This window comes from Sorex araneus, chromosome 1, assembly GCF_027595985.1.
Source record: "Sorex araneus isolate mSorAra2 chromosome 1, mSorAra2.pri, whole genome shotgun sequence".
In the NCBI taxonomy this organism is placed as follows: Eukaryota; Metazoa; Chordata; class Mammalia; order Eulipotyphla; family Soricidae; genus Sorex; species Sorex araneus.
This window is the reverse complement of record NC_073302.1, coordinates 314,342,078-314,361,898: the sequence shown is the minus strand read 5'-3', so window position 1 is coordinate 314,361,898 and position 19,821 is coordinate 314,342,078. Positions and strand designations below refer to the sequence as shown.

Sequence of the window (19,821 nt, the reverse complement as noted above, 5' to 3'; positions counted from 1 at the left end):
GATTTCCACTTTACTCTCTCTCTACTTTGATTACATTCAATATTTCAACAAGAGACCCACCATTATTATTTGGAATTTTCCCCCAACAATTAGACCCGCCGAAAAGGCATTAGATAATTTGTTTTCTATTGCTGATTATGAAGAGCATATTATGTCCTGTGGCCGCAATAGTAGCCATGCGATTTTGGATTTCTGATATTTTAGAAATATAGCGCCTGGTTGTCTTCCCCAGGGCCCCTCGAAGGGGATGGGCTCCAGCTTCCCTCCCTGCCCCGAGCAGAGCTCCTGGTGGCCGAAGACCTCCAGAACCTAGCCACAGCCATGCTCAAGACCCCTCTCCACATGTTTGGACGAGCCTCATGCATGAAAGTACGGGCAGAGGAACCCAGGTGTGTGGGACCCGGGGCTGAGACCTCCAAGCCTGCTCTGGTCAGGACTGGGCCTCCTTCTCCCAGATTTCCCATTTCCCAGTAGCTAGGCGGTCATACCCAGGTACTGCCCCCAGCTGCATGTAATCCCATCCACGGCCAGCACCCAGAGGTTTAAAAGCAAGCTCCTGGAAGCAATGTCTTATAGCCTACTTCTCCCTCTGGGAGAACCTGGCAAACTGCCGGGAGTTTCCTGTCCACATGGGAGAGCCTCGCAAAGTCCCCACCATGTATTAATATGCCAAAATGAGTAAAAAGCTGGGTCTCATTCCCCTGACCCTGAAATGAGCCTTCAATGCGGCATCATTGGGAAGGACGAGTAGAGAGAGGCTTCAAAAATCTCAGGGCTAGGACAAATGGAGACGTTACTGAGACCGCTTGAGAAATTTGACAATCAACGGGATGATGATGATGTTGATGATGATGATGATGATATTTCAGTAATAAGTCTGGAAACGTTTGCGGACGGCAACTTGGGGCCTCATCGGGGCAGGGAGAAGGTCAGTTCCACCCCCCATCCCATGAAGCCCCGCATGTCTTGTCACTGCAGTCTCATACCTGGCTGTCCAATAGGTTCTGAAAGATAGTGGCTACTGTGCCAGAGAGGGGCAGAGTGAGGCGGAAGGGACAAACACCCTTTCCCAACCAGGAAGCACAGCGCTGTAGTTTAATGCACAGTCCAGATGCATTTCTGCCAAAAGCCACTGCGTTCTGAGATTGGTTTGTGTGTCTCTGGGATCATGGCCGTTCAGGAGCCGGAGGAGCCGACTGTAAGTGGCAACTCAACAATAATCTAATCTTTACTAGTAAAATGTCATGTATTAAACAGGGGTTGTAACCAAAACCTAAAGTTCAGAAAGAGCAAGCTTGTAAAGATTTGGAAGAACCCAAATTATTTTCACGCTATTCACCTTTGTTTGTATTTCTGAAAATCTTTTCATCAGCAAAAAGATTACTCATTCTGTTTTTGGGCCATGCTCACGGATGCTCAGGGGTTACTCCTGCTGTGCACTTGGAGTATCATGGCAGTGCTCAAGGTACCTATTAGGATGCTGGTATAAAACCCAGGTCAGAAATGTGGATGGCAAGCACCCTACCCACTATATTATCCTCTGGCCCCCAAAAGATATTTTTAATGCAGAAAATATTTTGCAAATCACTATAAAAGTTTACTTTTGGATTACAACAAAACCCACCACTTTACTACATTTTTTTGTATTTTTTTTTTTATTAGTGAGTCACCGTGAGGGTACAGTTACAGCTTTACACATTTTCGTGCTTGTGTTTCCATCATACAATGTTTGAGAACCCATCCCTCCACCAGTGCCCATTCTCCACCTCCAATGAACCCAGTATCCCTCCCACCCCCCAATCCCATCCCTCACACCCCACCCCACCTCTGTGGTAGGTCATTCCCTCCTGTTCTCTCTCTCCTTTTGGGTGTTGTGGTTTGCAATAGGGGTATTGAGTGGCCACTGTGTTCAATCTATAGTCTTACTACTTCTTAAAATTACTTAATAACAAAACTAAGTCAGTTGTTAAAATTGTTATTATTCAAGGTAACTACTGAGATGTAGCAACATTATTTGAGGTCAACATAACCTGCATCACTAACTTATACAGCGGGAACTTGAGCCTCCCAGGTAACCAGAAGGTTAAGGCTACTCAATGTGCCCCAAATTTTAAGGTGAAAGATGACATTTTCTTATGGGACTAGTACACTTGCCTTAATATGCAGCAAAACACAGTTTGATCCCTGGCATTGTATTTGGTCCCCAGGGTATCACAGGAATGACCCCAAGTGCATAGTCAAGTCTAAGCCCCTGAGCACTTCTCACTCACCCCAAAGATAGCATTTTTAAAACTTTCATAAGAAAATCACGAATCACGAAATCCCGTTAATCACCGATTTCTCGGGCGGGCTCAGTAACCTCTCCATTCGTCCTTTCCCTGAGATCTTAGAAGTCTCTCTCAACTTGGCCCTCCCAACAATGTTGATGTCGCACTGGGGGCTCTTTCAGGGTCAGGGGAATGAGATCCAGCTTATTACTGGATTTAGCATATGAATACACCATGGGAAGCTTGCAAGGCTGTCCCATGTGGGAATTCATAAGAAAAAACAAAACAAAACATCACACCAAGTCCTTAATTCAAAAAGTGTACCCAAACGAATATAAAAATTCATCTAATTGGGGCCAAAATGATGGTATAGGAGGTAGGACATTTCCCTTACACACGGCCAACCTGGGTTTGGTCCTTGTCACCCCGTATGTTCTCCTGAACACCACCAGAAGTGACACCCAAGCACACAGAACCAGCAGTAACCCCAGGAGCAGCAGATCTGTTGCTCCACACACACACAAATCCCACCAAACTAAGGAAACTAAAATGTCATACAAGACAAAATATAAAAACCCAAAACAAAATTCTGTTACAAAAACAGAATCCTCAAAATAAGTCTAAGATATGTATTTCTCTAACCATAGGTTCAAACTTCAATCCCAGTAAAAAGAAATTTTCAGAGAAGAAAAAAGCATTGGCCTTGTAAGTTTCAAAGGTCAGCTTGAAAAACTGCTTCCCAAGTTTATTCTAGCCATTTTCTCACCAGGTTCACAAATTAAAGGTTTTACACTGCTTACAACTTCACAAAGGACTTAAATCACTGTGAAACTGCTTATACTTCATAGGGCAAGTACTGGCTGAAAAACTAAGCAGCAGTGCCACCAAATGACGAGATTCAAAATTTCACCAAATCTATAAAATACATCATGTATTTATATATGGAGGAAGGAAAGAGAGAATGCAGGAAGGGAGGAAGGGAGGAAAGAGGAAAAATCTCTATGCTGGATTGTAAGGACAGAGAGATGCCTCCAGAAGACAGGGTCCGAGCAGAGACAGGAGTCTAGGAAGCAGGAACTCCCCAGATTCAATGTTTCATCAGGTTTGTATTCCTGGCTTAAATAAATGGCAACTTCAAATTGTAATATTCTGCTCAAACTTCTAAGCCCTAGGAGATCATTCAATTCATGAACTTCAGAGGACCTGTTTGTCTCAGCTGCAGATAGTTACAGGAGTTGGTTTGACAGTCTTACCAATGTACACACGCTACTGTGATTCCTCAGAATGAAAACGGATTGCTTGCCTGTAGAATCTAAAAAGTCAGGCTCACTACCACAGTTTAATGTTGCCACTATAAAAATATCTCAGAGGGATCAGAGTAATAGTACAGCGAACAGGTCTCTTGCATGTGGCTGACCCAGGTTCATTCTCGGCATCCCATATGGTCCCCTGAGCACCACCAGGAGTAACCCCTAAGCATCGCTGGGTGTGACCCAAAAACAAAAACAGTATTTCTTTTCTAGAAAAATAAGGAAATACTTAGTTTACTAGAAGCTATTAATACACCAATAAGAGTCAAGCTGTCATTTGTGCGTGCTTTAAAACTATCTAGAGGGGCCGGAGCGATAGCACAGCGGGTAGGGCGTTTGCCTTGCACGCGGCTGACCGGGTTCGATCCCCAGCATCCCATATGGTCCCCCAAGCACCGCCAGGAGTAGTTCCTGAGTGCAAAGCCAGGAGTAACCCCTGAGCATCGCTGGGTGTGACCCAAAAAGCAAAAAAAAATAATAATAAATAAATAAAAATAAATAAATATCTAGAATGAATCCACCACTAGCAAAAATGATGGGACTGGACAGGCCAGCAGGGAGGGGACTTGCTTAGGCAAGTTAGCTTCATGTAAGAAGATCACCAGAGAAGCAACTATGATAGAGGTACCTTCAGCAAAAGTAGAATTCTGATTCTCTTCAATGTCCTTGAGTCTCTGAGGTCAAGGAAAATGTATCTTGCAGACATCTCTGGACCTCAATTAATGTCCAGTAAAACCTGGCACCATGATACCAAATCAACCTCCAAATGATGTGTCCATTTAAATGGGTAAGAATGGAAACCAAGACAAAACACAGGAACATTCTGAGGAAGACAGCAATGAGGAATATTCCCACCAGGAACTTCATAGGTCTGTGGCAGGCACAAAGAATGGAACAAGGTAGAAATGAGAGACAGAACAATTTTAAGTGCAGTAAATAGGAACCTATCATATTTAAAATACAGTCTCTGGTTGGAGAGATATGACACTGAGAATAAACCCTGAGCACTTCTGGGTGTGGCCCCAAAACAAAGAAACAAAAATTTTAAAAGTATATAGAATCTCTTATCTAACCGAAGGAAAAATATGTTGCCTAAATAGGTGCTAAGAAATACGCACACTGTGCCTCATGTTATAATAATTTAGGATGAAAAATAAGAAAAATATCCATTCATAAGTGTAGCAATGAAATTCAGTAATGTCAGTGAATATGTTCTAGCACAGATGAGAAGGCAAAGAAATCCAATAGCTAGATTATATACTTACACCAAATGAACAAATGTGTTTATACTGATTCTTAAACACTGGTTATGAAAAGAGTTATAAAAAGGAAACCAGTCTGGGTTAAGTACATCTTAATTGCACTCACAGGTGTTTGTAGAATGTTTCAGGGCAGATTTTAGGGGGAAGAAAACATAATGACAAGGTTTACGCTTTGTCTTCTCTGAGATATATTACCTTGGGCTGTTGTAAGCACAACAGTCTGAATTACTATACCCAGCAGGTTCCTTCATGACAGGGAGACAAGAAAACACCCTCCCCTGATGTTAAGACTCCATAAGCTAAGTCATTCATTCATTCTACCTTAAGGAAAAACAGGTGGCAGAGTACGGCAAGTGGACTCTATTATAAGCTCGCTACTACAAAGAGATGAATACATACATGGGTAGAGATGGAGTAAGATCAATTTCTGAATCCAGAATATCAAATAAAGTTATGGTATGGGGAGAGAGTTCATCATATAATTCAATGCCCCCATGTGATTAACACCACATTTTTAAAATAAGATAAATTTTTCACTAAGCATAAGCTCATCATACTTAATATATTACTATCATGATCATGTGCTATTTAGAATACTAAAATGAACTACTAAAGACAAAAATTAAACCTACAAGGGGGCAACGATCCACAAATTTTACAATACTTTTGTAAACTGAACAGAAAGATGACAGCGGTGGGCTGACCATGAGAAAAATGATTAAAAAAATAACTATGGTCAGTCTGTACCAATTCATCCTGACAACCTTTGCCCCACTGCACCAATCAGCACTTGATGTTATAGATTCTTGTGCTGAGAGTATAGCCCCAAGAGAACAAAAGCAGGTTTCGTGACTCTGACATTGAAGATAAACTGTTTATATCTCTGACAAAATTGATTGCTACAACTTTCTGTGGAGGAATAGAAGGTAGTTGCCACAGTAATTATCTCAGATATACACCTGTCACATGCTCTGTCACATAACAAAAAGGTTAGGGGTGGGGGAAAATAAAACACTGCATTAAAAATATATTTCAACAGTGTAAAAATCTGAAGCCAGGTAGGATTTCTGCAAATGAGCCAGGAAACAATAGAGTTGACACACATTAGCACAATTTATACTTCATATTCAAATCTGGTTTATGCTATATCAGAAGTCAGGAAAGAAAAGAAAGAACAAAATGAAAATCCTCCACTACTTAGAACAAGAAAAGAAAAACATAATTATCAGAGAATGGTGAAATCAGAGTAGCTATTACATAAAATTACTCTGAAAAGATGATGAAAGGGATGTTATTGAAAAAAAACTCTTAAGACTTATGCCTCAGCAGTCTTATAGCGAAATGGTTCTTTTTAATTAGAAATATGGTAAGAGAACCTTTCTACATACTAACATAAAATATTTTGTTGGATTACAACAAAATAGTAGATTATAATAACAGATTATAATAGTAGATTATAATAACATATTATAATAGTAGATTATAATAACAAAATAGTAGAGTAGATTAGTAAGAAATATAATCAGGAACCTGAGGAATAGCACGCAGGTAGGGTGCTTGCCTTGAACACTGCCTACCTGGGTTTGATCCCAATCACCCCATACAGTCCCCCAAGGCCGCCAGGAGTGATCCCTGAGTGCAGAGCCAAGAGGGAGCCCAGAACACAGCTGGGTGTGGCAAAAAAAAAAATGCAATCATATTAAAAGATACACAGAAGACCTTGGAATACTTCAAAACATATTCTGTTAAAGACTGTAAAGAATAGAGATAAAATTACAGTCCCTTGGGGGCTGGAGCGATAGCAACGGTGGGTAGGGCGTTTGCCTTGCACGGCCGACCCGGTTCGATTCCCAGCATCCCATATGGTCCCCTGAGCACCGCCAGGGGTAATTCCTGAGTGCAGAGCCAGGAGTGACCCCTGTGCATCGCCAGGTGTGACCCAAAAAGCAAAAAAAAAAAAAAAAAAAAAAAAAATTACAGTCTCTTGATATTTTACCAAACTGTAAAAACTAAGCTCGCCAAAGGGTGTGTGCTCGCAGGCTCTCCAGGCGGCTTTGTCTCATTGCCCGCGTTCGGTGCTCCCGAGCTGCTGTGTATGGGCGAAGGAAGAACAAGGACCAAACTGGTTGCTGATTAGTTACTGTTTATTCAATCTTTCATCTCTCTCATCTCACATACTCTTCCCTCCCTAGCTCCTCATTCCTCCATCCCCGCTCCCCGGATTCTCCTCCTCTCCACTAGTCTCTCCCCACTACTTGTCTCTCTCCACCTTGCCCTCTAGGCTACACACAGTCTGGTAACAAAATCAACATAATAAAGTCCTTCCTGTGGGCCACCAGGTTCAAAGGAAACACCACATAGAGGTATTCCAAAGCCCTTCCTGACTGCCAGCAGGCAGAATACCTCTTAAGATGTTTTTCTCCTTTCCTCAGTCCAAAACCTCCATCAACATCTTTATGCTAGTTATTTTGTATGGACACAAGTAAGAGATACATTGAGGCTTGCAGTGCAGCTCTCCTGGCAACATCTTGCCACAGATTCAGACTACAGCACTCAGGCCAGATTAATCATTCCTAACCCTAGCAAGGTCAGAATCTAGTTATTACGTTTTGGATCATGACAGCATTTGTCCATGACCAAGCTCTTAACTTAGAGTTAAGCATTAGGCACTTTGGCCAGGCCCATTTCAATGACAGGGTAGCACATAACTCACCACTTGCCTGGATCCGTTCAGTCCCTCGTCTGGACCCTGCTTTTGGGGGTGCTAGGAAATAAGGGCAGCTGAGGCTTAGGTCCAGAGAACAGATGCCCAGGAGGAAAATATCATGTAGTGTCAAATGACTCCCAGGTTACAAAAGCATAATGTTTGCTACAGTCTTCCTGTGCCCATACAAAAACTTGGCTCTGAATAAACTATGCAAAGGACTCAAGGAGAAGAGAAAAACAGTATTTACAAGTCAACAGAACACAAAGAAAGAAGTTACAAATAAACACAGAGGAATGGGAGCATTGTGATGGGAGTAACCCAATAAATCTAAACTATCAGAGAGTCTCTTGCCCACATGCCTGGCTGTCTTCCCCGGGGCCCCTGGGAGGGGATGGGCTCCAGTTTCCCTCCCCACCCCGAGCAGAGCTCCCAGCGGCCAAAGACCACAGGAACCTAGCTACAGCCATGCTGGAGGCCCCTCTCTACACATTCGGACAGGCCTCATGCATGAAGGTACCGGCAGAGGAACCCAGATGTGTGTAATCCCATCAATGGCCAACATCCAGAGAGAGACTTAAAAGCAAACTCCAAGAAGAGAGTGATGCAGAGAGTCTCTTGCCCAAATGCCTGGCTGTCTTCCCCAGGGCCCCTCGAAGGGGATGGGCTCCAGCTTCCCTCCCCACCCTGAGCAGAGCTCCTAGCGGCCAAAGACCACCGGAACCTAGCTACAGCCATGCTGGAGCCCCCTCTCTACACATTCGGACAAGCCTCATGAATGAAGGTACCGAGAGAGGAACTCAAGTGTGTGTAATCCCATCAACGGCCAACATCCAGAGAGAGACATAAGAGCAAGCTCTCAGAAGCGCTCTTAAAAGCGATATCTTTAGCCTACTTCTCCCTCTGGGAGAAAATCTCAGAAGATTTTCTGAGAGTTTCCTGCCCACTTGGGACAGCCTTGCAAGCTTCCCATAGTGTATTCATATGCTAAATCCAGTAACAAGCTGGATCTCATTCCCCTGACCCTGAAAAAGCCCCCAGTGCGACATCATTGGGAGGGCTGAGTCAAGATAGCCTTCTAAGATCTCAGGGAAAGGACGAAATGAGAGGTTACTGAGCCCGCCCGAGAAATCGGTGATTAACAGGATTTTCGTAATCGTGATTCATGACCTGAGGCTATTTATCCTACACCAACAGAACAGAAAAATTGCTGAAGCATTTCCACTAAAGATAGAAAGAAGAGGCTGGAGCAATAGCACAGGGGGAAGGGGGGTAGGGCGTTTGCCTTGCAGGAGGCCAACCCGAGTTCAATTCCCAGCATCCCATATGGTCCCCTGAGCACCACCAGGAGTAATTCCTGAGTGCAGAGCCAGGAGTAACCCCTGAGCATCACTGGGTGTGACCCCAAAAAGCCCCCCCCAAAAAAAAGTAGAAAGAAAACTTTATTCCAATAATTATTTGACACCAGACTTTGGTAGTTCTTACCAGTGTAATAAGAATAAAATAATAGGGACTATTACTCAGCCCCTCAGCCCCTATTGTGGGAGGCCCTAAGCTAATGTGTGGGGCCCCAAGCTCATTCCTCCTTGTCAAGTGTGACACTATAAGTATGACGCTACCACCACCAGCACTAGCATGCCTTCAGTACAAGTGTGGGTCTAATCCCCCCATCTAAACAATAACAAGAAAATAGCACTTGTAGCACTGTCGTCCCGTTATTCATCGATTTGCTCGAGTAGGAGGCACCAGTAACGTCTCCATTGTGAGACTCATTGTAACAGAGTAATAATCAAGTACACAATATAAAGCAGGGGCTGGGGGGTGGGAGAGGAATTACATGACACATAAGAATAAAGCCCGTAATATGGGTATGTCCAGATTCAAATCCCTGCTCTACATTTTCTGGAAATGCGATTTCATCCAGTGCTTTTATTCTCTTTAGATCTACTTTATAACACTGTAAATATTAAATGAAGATATAACAGCAGAGTGGTAAAAATGTGTCTGGTATACAATAAATAAACCAGGAACTGTAGTCATAATGTATGTCATGACTACTTGCCAATAATGTAACTAAAGAACAAAGGGATCAAATTCCAACAGAAATTAAAATATATCTATATCCATAATTACTAATATAATGAGATGTAGGCGGAATAAAAACAAAAAGCAATGGAGCAGAAGAAAGAATCCGGAAAGATTACATAGCTTGATGAATACAGACTCTATATTAGTTCTCTAGAGTTAACATACATAGGATGTTTAGGAATTTGGTATATCTCAGGCTGGGTTCAATCCCCGGTACCCAAGCACAGGGCCAAAAATAACCCCTAGCAACACCAGGCATGGCTCAAAACAACAACATCCAGTGTATCTCAAGGGTAGCAGTGTAAACCAATGGAGGAAAGAAGGTAAAGCTACTAAATGTTGTGGGACTCTGATTAATGACCTGGCATTACAAATAAATAAATAAATTTGGTTCCCACCTCAACTCAAACCCTCACATAACTTCCATGCACGTCATTCTTAAATATGAAAGAGATGAAATGACAGAAAGACGAAGAAGAGATAGAGGAAGAAAGAGCAAGGAGAGAAAAAAGGTATAATAGAATTACAAAAGCTGAATGTTGACATACAACTCATTACGAAATATGGAACACCAACACAATCTAGACTAAGAATGTGAACTAACTAAATCTTACCTGCTCTTCCCAGACTTTCTTTTCTCTCTCATACGCCTCTTTTCTCTTTCGCTCTAATTGTTCTTTTAGTATAGCGGCACGTGTATTTGCTTGGGCCTGAAAATAAAAACAAGCCAATTAGTTACAAGAAGAGAACAGAGTTTTTTTCCAGGTCTATAATATTTCCTTATTATCTCCTGCCCCTGCACTAGGTTGTCTTCACTGGGGCCCCCTTGGAGGGGGGGAGGTTGAGTTTCCCTCCCTGCCCCAAGCAGAACTGTGGCGGCCGAAAACCTCCAGAACCCAGCTGCAGCCATGCTCAAGGCCACTCTCCACAAGCTTGGACAAGCCTCACCCATGAAGGAACCGGCAGAGGAACCCTGGTATGCGGGACCTGGAGCTGAGATCTCCAAGTCTGCTCGGATGGAAACTGGGCCTCCTCCATTCAAATACCCTCGGACCCCCCCCCCACCGTTTTCCACTAGCTTGGCAGTCACATCCACAAACTCCCCCGGGCGCCATGTAATCTCATCAAGGGCCAAGATTCAGAGACTAAAACGCAAAGCTCCCAGAAGAGAGAGAAGCAATTTTTCCTGGAGTGGCCACAGGACCTCTTTATTTTTATCTATCTATCTATCTATCTATCTATCTATCTATCTATCTATCTATCTATCTATCTATCTATCTATCATCTATCTATCTATCATCTATCTATCATCTACCTAGCATCTATCTATCTATCTATCTATCTATCTATCTATGTCTATCTATCTATTTATTTTTCCCCACATGACAGAGCCTGGCAAACTACTTGTGATGTATTTGATAAGCCAAAAGCAGTAACAACAACGTGCTTTTCGTGTTCCTGGAGTGAACAGACGCCATGGGGCTACACTAGCACACAACAGGGACAAATGAAGATGTTACTGGCGCCTGCTAGAGCAAATCAATGAACAACAGGATGACAGTGACAGTGATACAGTGATTAATATTTCCTTATTAGCCACAAAGGAAGTGTATGTGTGAGAGGGAGGTGTCTTTACAGAATAAAACACAAGTCTACTCTATGTCACCAGGGCTCAGTAGTCAGTACTTGTTAGGTAAAAATTAATGTGTGTAAATTCTAATGGAAATAAAGATGCAAATGCTTTTTTTCTTTCTTTCTTTTTTTTTTATTTTTGCTTATTTTGGGTCTCAGGAATTCCTCCTGGCGGTGCTGGGGGACCATATGGGATGTTGGGAATTGAACCTGGGTCAGCTGCATATAAGGCAAATGCCCTACCCGCTGTGCTATCACTCCAGCCCCGTAAATGTTTTTACTATGACTGTTATGCATAGGCTTAATTAATCTTCAGATACAGATAACTCTAATTTTCAATTTTTTCATCTTTTTTTTTTTTTTTTTTTTTGCTTTTCAGGTCACACCTGGCGGTGCACAGGGGTTACTCCTGGCTCTGCACTCAGGAATCACTCCTGGCGGTGCTCAGGGGACCAAATGGGATGCTGGGAATCAAACCCGGGTCTGCTGCGTGCAAGGCAAGCACCCTACCCGCTCTGGTATTGCTCAAACCCCATAATTTTCATTTTTTTAAAAAAATGCTTTATTTAGAAAACTCAGACTTGTGAGAGAGAAATTGTACATTGCAAGCTATAATTAAAGCAGCAGAAAATGCACTTAATTGTTCATTTTAAGGTATTCACTTTTTTGAATTGATTTTTTTCGGTTGGTTTTGGGGCCCTACTGGGCAGTGCTCAGGGCTTACTCCTGGCTCTGTACTTGGGATCCCACCAGGTCAGCTGCTTGTCTGGCAAGCTCCTTATTCACAGTACTATCTCTCTGCTCCTCACTTTTGTGTTTAACAGACCATACCTGGCATTACTCTGGGACTACTCCTGGATCAATGTTCAGGTTCTCTCGTTGAGGGGGATCATGGAGTGTCAGGAATTGAACCTAGGCCTCCATCATGGAAAGCTTGAACTCAGCCCACTGAGATAGCTCTCTGATCCTACCTTTGATCATTTCATGTATATTAGCCAGAGTTTTATCAAATTGCTTTCTCTAAATATACGATATAAAGGAAGAAAAACACTAATTCTCTCAGAAGGTAAGAAGTAAGGGATAAAGTGAAAAGAAAAATTAGGGAAAGACAGTAAGGCAATTTACTGTCTGTGCAAGATTCAAGAATAAAATTTGGGCCTAGAGATAAAGTAACGCAGATAAGGCTCTTGCCTTGTACATGGCTGACTTGGGTTTGGTCCCTGGCACCCCATACCCAAATTCACACAGACTGATCCCTGAGTGCAGAGCCAGGAGCAGGCCCAGGCACCATCGATGTTAATATTAAATTTTTTCTAGATTTTCTTTTTTTTTTAGATTTTCATTTTTTCTTAAAAGCTTGCTAAAAACCATTTTTAGTCTATACCTTAAGTATTTCTGTTTTTTTACACCGTGCATCAGCCTCCTCACTTCCTTCTTGCGCTTCAGAACCATTAGCTTCTTTCTACAAAATAAGTAGATAAACATACCATTAGGATAGAATATCAAATTCTATGCAACACTCTGTTGAAAACAATATGAACTAACATCTAAACATGGAAAGAAATGTCAATGCCTCTACATTTCTTTCATACATTTCTTTCGAACTCTCCACAACTATCAACTCCTAAACAATGGAAAAAGATCAGAAGAGAATAATAGAGAATTTCCCAATAGGAACAACTTATATTTTCCGCTTAATTTCTCTGCAACAAATTATCTTAGCAATCTAACATCATATAAATATAACTCACTTCCTCCCTAATTACAGTTTTCTGGTCTTTGACTTTCATTATGTTAGTTTTCACCTTTTATAGGCAGCACAAAATTCTTAATGTGAATCTACATGTACTTTCCAAAAAAATAATTTTCAACATGCCTTTTCACCACGAAGTTTGGCTCTAATCTGTTGGCGTTCATTGAAATTTTGCAGTCTTATTTGTCTTAGTCTTGCCAGATAAACCTATAAAATAGATAAAAGTGTAACATTTTAATTTAAGAGAAAAATTATCAATACTGCTAAAACTTTATTTAATTTAAGAAAAAAAAGGTGTTAATCTGAATACAAGAAATAAAAGTTTTGAAATCAGGTTAATGGAAATGTAGTATTAGCTTTCAAGTGTTTAACTTTGGATCAACTTAATTCTGAAAAGAAATACATTAAAATTACAAATTTTAATTTTATCAGAAGAAAAGAAATTGAACTCAGAATACTGAGTAAAAGTTAGGGGGCAAAATCATAGCAGTGCGTCAGTCAAAGCATATTAATGGGTCCCTATAGACCTAACAAAAATCCTCAAATAATTGTTAAAAATTTAAACCATGCAAGAAAAAGAAGGCAATCAACTGAACAATGGCTGTGTGAGAGGCCGAGAACATGCGGGAAGCATACCTCCTCCTCTTTGTCTCTTGGCTTCCCTCCTCTTGAAGAGCTGGGCCTGCCTCCATACATAGTTGCCAGGTTTTGCAGGATTCCCTGTTTGTCATTTAATGTACTAAGTTTAAAAAATGACTAAGGCTACATCAGCATCTTACCTAGGAATATCCAGGTGCTGCTTTGTTTGTTTGTTTGGTTTTTGGCAAACACTGATCATATCTAGATAATAATCTGATAAGAGGCCCTGGCATTTTCTTTATCAATTTAATCAATACATTTGGTGAGAACAGAAAGAAGTAATTAGTCCCCAAACATAATTACTCAAAACAGAGACCAGTTATGCTTTTATTAGCCATTCAAGTAAAAGGATTTTAAAACTGCATGGGGATTAGCTAACCCTCAAATCAAATGATTTCTTTACAATGGGCAGATACATTTCTTCTCCTCCTAAATGTTTATGTAGACACAATATCAAACATTTGAGCTTCTCTTCTTGGTATTCAGGGATAATTACTATACCGTAAATGATCGTAATCTGAAACTGAATTATTAAGACAGTTTATTTACATAGGTTATTATAAATGAGAAATAAACAGTAGAAATTAATATCTTTGAATAAAAGTATCAACATCAAATTATGTATTTTTGCTTCCATTAGCACAAAAAGAATGCTTTAAGTTCCTTTCAACTTAAACTCCTCTTTCATTTTCTCACTTAATGTCTTTACTTGCTGAAAGCAAGTTTTTTACATTCATCACCTCTGTGTTTCTGCTTCCCCATTTATTTTGTAATCCATGACAATTTGATTTTTGATCACACTATAGCACCAAAAATTTTCTCATTAGTGAATAACAAGTTACAATATTCATCATATTCTACACTGTGCTTTATAATTTACACATTTGAAAAAGCATCCATGCCAGGAAGAAAAGAAAAAAGACAGGGAAAAGAAAAGTAAAAGACAGCGAAAAAGAACGGGAAAAGAAAAAAACAAGAGTGACTATCATGGAGGCAGGCTGCAGGTGGGGGCGGGGGGACGCCCCCCTCACCCCACAGGAAACTGGGACACTGGTGGAGGGAAGCTGACGCTTGTGAAGGGATTGTTGTTGGAGCATCGAATGCCTGAAACTTGATCATGAATAACTTTGCAATTCACAGTAACTCAATTAAAAACAATTTTAAAGTCTTCTCACAAAACAACAGATAGTACTGAAAGATGGCAAACCCTTGGCCTTCGATTACAAAACAGAGCATACCAAGCACGGAAGGAGCAGACTGAGGGGCTAGGAAGAGACAGACTGGAGCAACACTTTGGTGGTCTTGAAGCTGCAGTGTCTATACATTAAGACTAGAAACAGCTGACATGACGCAACTATGTTACCTGAACTACAATACAAAGAAAGTGAAACAAAGCAGAAAATTGCTTTCTCTTTCAGTATTTATGAAGTAAATTTGGGAATATATAACATTACCTACTTTCACTTTTTTATTTATATGTTTTACAGGTACATAAAAATATAATAAAAGTATAAATATAAGAGTTATGATAAGTGTAAGGCAAGAAGGTTAATAATGGAAAGTACTGTAACACAGTACAATTAACATCTTCTCTACGAGTCATTCATAAAATAACTATGTCTTATAATCAGGCATACCTTAGACTTGAAAATATACAGGTAGTAATTCATTATAAAATGCTACCAGAAAATTATAATTTTCCTCAAATTACTTTCAGAATTAAAATATTTAAAAATACAAACAAAATTATCTTAAACAATAAGGCAAAATAATTTTAACTGTAATTTTAGCATGGATCAGTAATACTGAAAAACACTATTAAGTGGGCCCAAATAAAACTTAAACACCACTACACATAATTTTTTAAGTCTATGGGGCACATTCATGAAGATGCATCAGACCCTAGATCAAACTCTAACCCAAGTAGAAGAACTGAGTGAAATCCTATTATGTTCCCTGATCATAATAAAACTAGAAAACAGTATAAAGGTATAAAAAGCACTTGGAAATTAAACAACAAACTTGTAACTAACACATGGACATGAGAAAGATGTTTCAAGGGAAATTAGAGTACAAGTGAACAAATGAAAATTAAAGTTCAGCACTGCAAAAACTGTAGGATTCAACTAAAGTAGCACTTGGAAGAAAAATGACAGCACCCAATACCAACAATCAGAGAAGAAATTCCACAATCTAAGCGTCAATATTAAAAGTCTAGGAAAATGGCTGGTCAGTGGGTAGGTCCTGGCACTCAGCTGACTCAGGCTTCAATTCCCAGCAACACATCTGGTTCCCCGAGCCATGTCAGAAGTGATCCCTGAGTACAGAGTCAGGCGTAAGCCCTGAGCACAGCTGGGTGTAGCCCCAACTCCACCCCTCCCCGGCCCACCTGAAAAATTTACAGACAAAGTCTAGGAAAAGATAAAATTAACAGAAATCATGCAGAAAAAAGACAGTATCACAAATGTACAGCATGTCATTGTGTATTCTGTATTGGTTAAGAAGGAGACGGCTTTTGGAAAATAATTTTCTACATTTACTTTCACACCAAATTTCTAAAACGCTTTATCTCAAATCACTTAATAAGAGGTATATTATATTATGTGTATTTTACAGCAATAAAACTCTTTCCTTCTAGATTATAGAACTAAATGTGACAAGTAAAACTACCAAAAAAATTAGAAGAAAATCTTTGTAAATGTTGAAAAGACTAAGAGTTCTTGGATATGACAGCAAAAACATCCATAAAAGAAAAACTGATACAGTTCATCAAAGTTAAAATTATTTATTACAAAAATTGTTGAGTATAAAATGCTACATAGACTGTTAGACAATATCAGCAAAGAGTTTATTCAACAGAAGACAGACACAAACACTCGAAGCTAAGGAATAAGAAAACAATAGTTAAAATGAACCAGGTATGGGGACAAAGCATTAGGACAGCGGGCAAGGCCTTTACCTTCCTTGCCACTCCAGCATCCCATATGATCCCCAGAGCATCACCAGGGGTGATTCCTTAGTGTGGACCCAGGAGTAACCTCCAAGCATCACTGGGTGCAGCCAAAGTCTCCCCCACCCCCCTCAGTTCAGAAAGAGACTTCTCTAAAGAGGTTCTAAAACAGACAGCTGGTTAAAGAAACTTTGGTACATTTACACAAGGGAATACTATGCAGCTGTTAGGGAAGATGAAGTCATGAAATTTGCTTATAAATGGATGGACATGGAGAATATCATGCTAAGTGAAATGAGTCAGAAAGAGAGGGACAGACAGAATTTGTGTACTTATTTGTGGAATATAAAATATAATATGAGCCTGATAGGACCAGGAAGATTGCTCCATAGTTGGAAGCCTGCCTTATGAGCTGGGGGAAAAGACAGTTGAGAAGGGATCACTAAGTCAATAATGGCTGGCGGGATCACTCGGGATGGGAGATGTGTGCTAAAAGTAGATAAAGAACCAAGCAGATGGCCTTTCATGAGGGAAATTGCCATAGAGGCAGAGGGAGGAGTGGGGGTGGGGGAATAGGGATACTGGGGACACTGGTGGTGGAAAACGCACACTGGTGGAGGGATGGGTGTTTGAACATTATATGACTGAACCTCAAACATGAAAGCTTTTTAAGTGTAGCTCACGGTGATTCTATTTAAAAAAAAAAAAAGAGGTTCTAAAGATAGCAAATAATACATTATAAATTATTAAGGATCAGTAACATTCAAGGTAAACACAAAATTAAACACAAAATAATAGCAGCGTCCCAAAAATATGGATTTTATGGCTGAAATAAAAAGAATTGACAATATCAGATGTGGATAAGGATGTAGAATAACTGAAACTCTCACATATATCTAGTAAGAAAGCAAAATTGTATAAGAAATTTAATTTGACAAACTTACTCCTAAGTATATCGGTGCAAAATCAAAACTTACACTAGTGGGTTGAGGACAGAGCTCCAAGGGCTGGAATCCTGTGTTGCATACGAGCCCTGGGTCTGATCCCAAGTGCCACAAGGTTCCCTGAGCACTACCACCAAGTGTGGACTCCTCAATGAAAAACTGCAAGAGGACTAAAACAGTAGGACAGCGGGCAGGGCACTCGCCTTGCACACAGCCAACCGGGTTCAGTCTCCAGCACCTCATATTGTTTTCTGAGCATGCAGGGAGTCATCCCTGAGTGTACAGCCAAGAGTAAGCCCAAAGCACAGCCAGGGGTGACCCAAAAGAAAAACAGAGGAAGAAAGAAAAAAAAAACACAAAACCCTTACACTTCTACAAAACTTGCAAATAAAATGGTCAAAGCAGCTCATAAGTGCCCCAAATTGAAAATAACTCAAATATCTTTCAATGGGTGAATAAAGAAACGATTATACATTTACACAGTAGAGTACTACTCACAATCAACAACCAAAGATAACTAATGTTACATCAAGAACTTTGATATCATTTAGATGAATGTATGAAGACAACTTCAAAAAGTTGTATGTCTACACATTAACACAAATCATCTTTGAATGATTTCTATAATAATATTATATATAAATATCATTATACTATTTCTATAGTATAATGTTACTATATAATAGTGTCACTGTATCACTGTCATCCTGATGCTCATTGATTTGCTTGAGCAGGCGCCAGTAATGTCTCCATTCATCCCTATCACATTCAGAGTCAGGGGAATGAGGCCCATTATTGTTACTGTTATTGGGACATCAAATACGCCATGGGTAGCTTGCCAGGCTCTGCCGTGTGAGATTCTGCATCGCTCTCTCCCGTGAGCTTTGTTTTATAGTTTCTGGATCTTGGCCGTTGGTAAGATTACATGATGCCAGGGGCAGTTTGTGGGTGTAACTGCCAAGCTAGTGGAAAACCGGGGATCTGGGTGGAGAAGGCCCAGTCCCAATCTGAGCAGCAGGCTTGGAGATCTCAGCCACGGGTCCTGTATACCTGAGTTCCTCCATGGGTGAGGCTCTTCTGAGCGTGTGGAGAATGGCTTTGAGCATGGCTGTGGGTTCTGGAGATTTTCAGCTGCCAGGGCTCTGCTTGGGGCAGGGAGGGAAACTTAACCCACCCCCCTCTGAGGGGGCCCCAGTGAAGACAGCCTGGTGAGGGGAAAGGAGATTCTGCCCTATACAGTAGACAATATATAACCTATATAATAGAAATATAAAATCTATATGGGAGAAAATCAATGGCTGCCAAAGTGTCGGTGCTATGTGAGGAGTGACTTTACAGGCACCACAAAATGTTTTGGGGGTAATGTAACAATACTGTATCCTGGTTGTTGCAATGGTTTTATGTGAATTTATATAGGTATTACAATTCTAATATTGGGGGTATGATGCCACCAACATAACAGTAACAACCTGTACCTACGGGGTGAATGCATCAGCAGCCTGATGGTGACTTTAGGCTTCCTGATACCCCAAAATTGCCCCTGTACCTTTGGCCAGACCCCAACAACTTGGGACCAAGTTTACCAAGATATTAAACGGCCAAAAGTTAGGTATGTGGGAGCTATGCCCACAAACCACCTCCGGCTCAGCTATACAAGCTCATTTATTGACCTTATCTCAGAGACCCATAGAAAAATCTTGAGACCAAAAGCCACAATTAATCTCAGACCCGCCCATAGCTGAGCAGACTGGGATAAATCGGAGGGGGGCTGGTTTGGCCTGTTTGCTTCCACAATCCAAAATTGCTGCCATACCACTGGCCTGACTCCACCGTCTCAGGACAGACCTTACCAAATATAATCTGCTGAAAACTTGGGTATGCTTATTTTGTGACTGAAACCTCCAGGCTTTCATGGAGTTGAGGTGGGCTATTTCCCAGCATTTCCCAATACACAAGGAAGCACTGGCAGTCACCCCCACAAACCAACTCCAGTACCACCCTGCAAACTCTATTACTGGCCTTGCTTCAGAGACCCATAAATAAATCTCGAAAGAGATCAAAAGCCAGAGACACAGTAGTGAGTCCTGGAAGACAGTACATCACTGGAGCCCTGGAGCTCAGGGCCCCAAACTGAGCCAGTTTCACTGGGGCACTCCAGATGGAGCAGGTGCAGTCTCCCTGTCTACTTCGGATGGAATCCCAACAACCAAGAGCTTTCACAAACACGGCCCAAGTATTCGGGTTCCAGGACTAAATCTCCATGCCACATGGA

The 19,821-nt window shown here is 41.0% G+C and overlaps 1 protein-coding gene across 1 annotated transcript in view; it reads right to left on the bottom strand.

Moving 5' to 3' along the window:
- NEK1 (NIMA related kinase 1) overlaps positions 1-19,821 on the bottom strand; it is a 139,717-nt gene that overhangs the window by 56,527 nt on the left and 63,369 nt on the right. Inside the window, exons 19-22 of the mRNA XM_055122047.1 lie at positions 13,653-13,736; positions 13,140-13,223; positions 12,648-12,725; positions 10,246-10,341 (exon numbers count right to left, since the gene is read on the bottom strand). Of these exons, the coding sequence (XP_054978022.1) occupies positions 10,246-10,341; positions 12,648-12,725; positions 13,140-13,223; positions 13,653-13,736 (342 nt within the window). The remainder of the gene's footprint in view (positions 1-10,245; positions 10,342-12,647; positions 12,726-13,139; positions 13,224-13,652; positions 13,737-19,821) is intronic.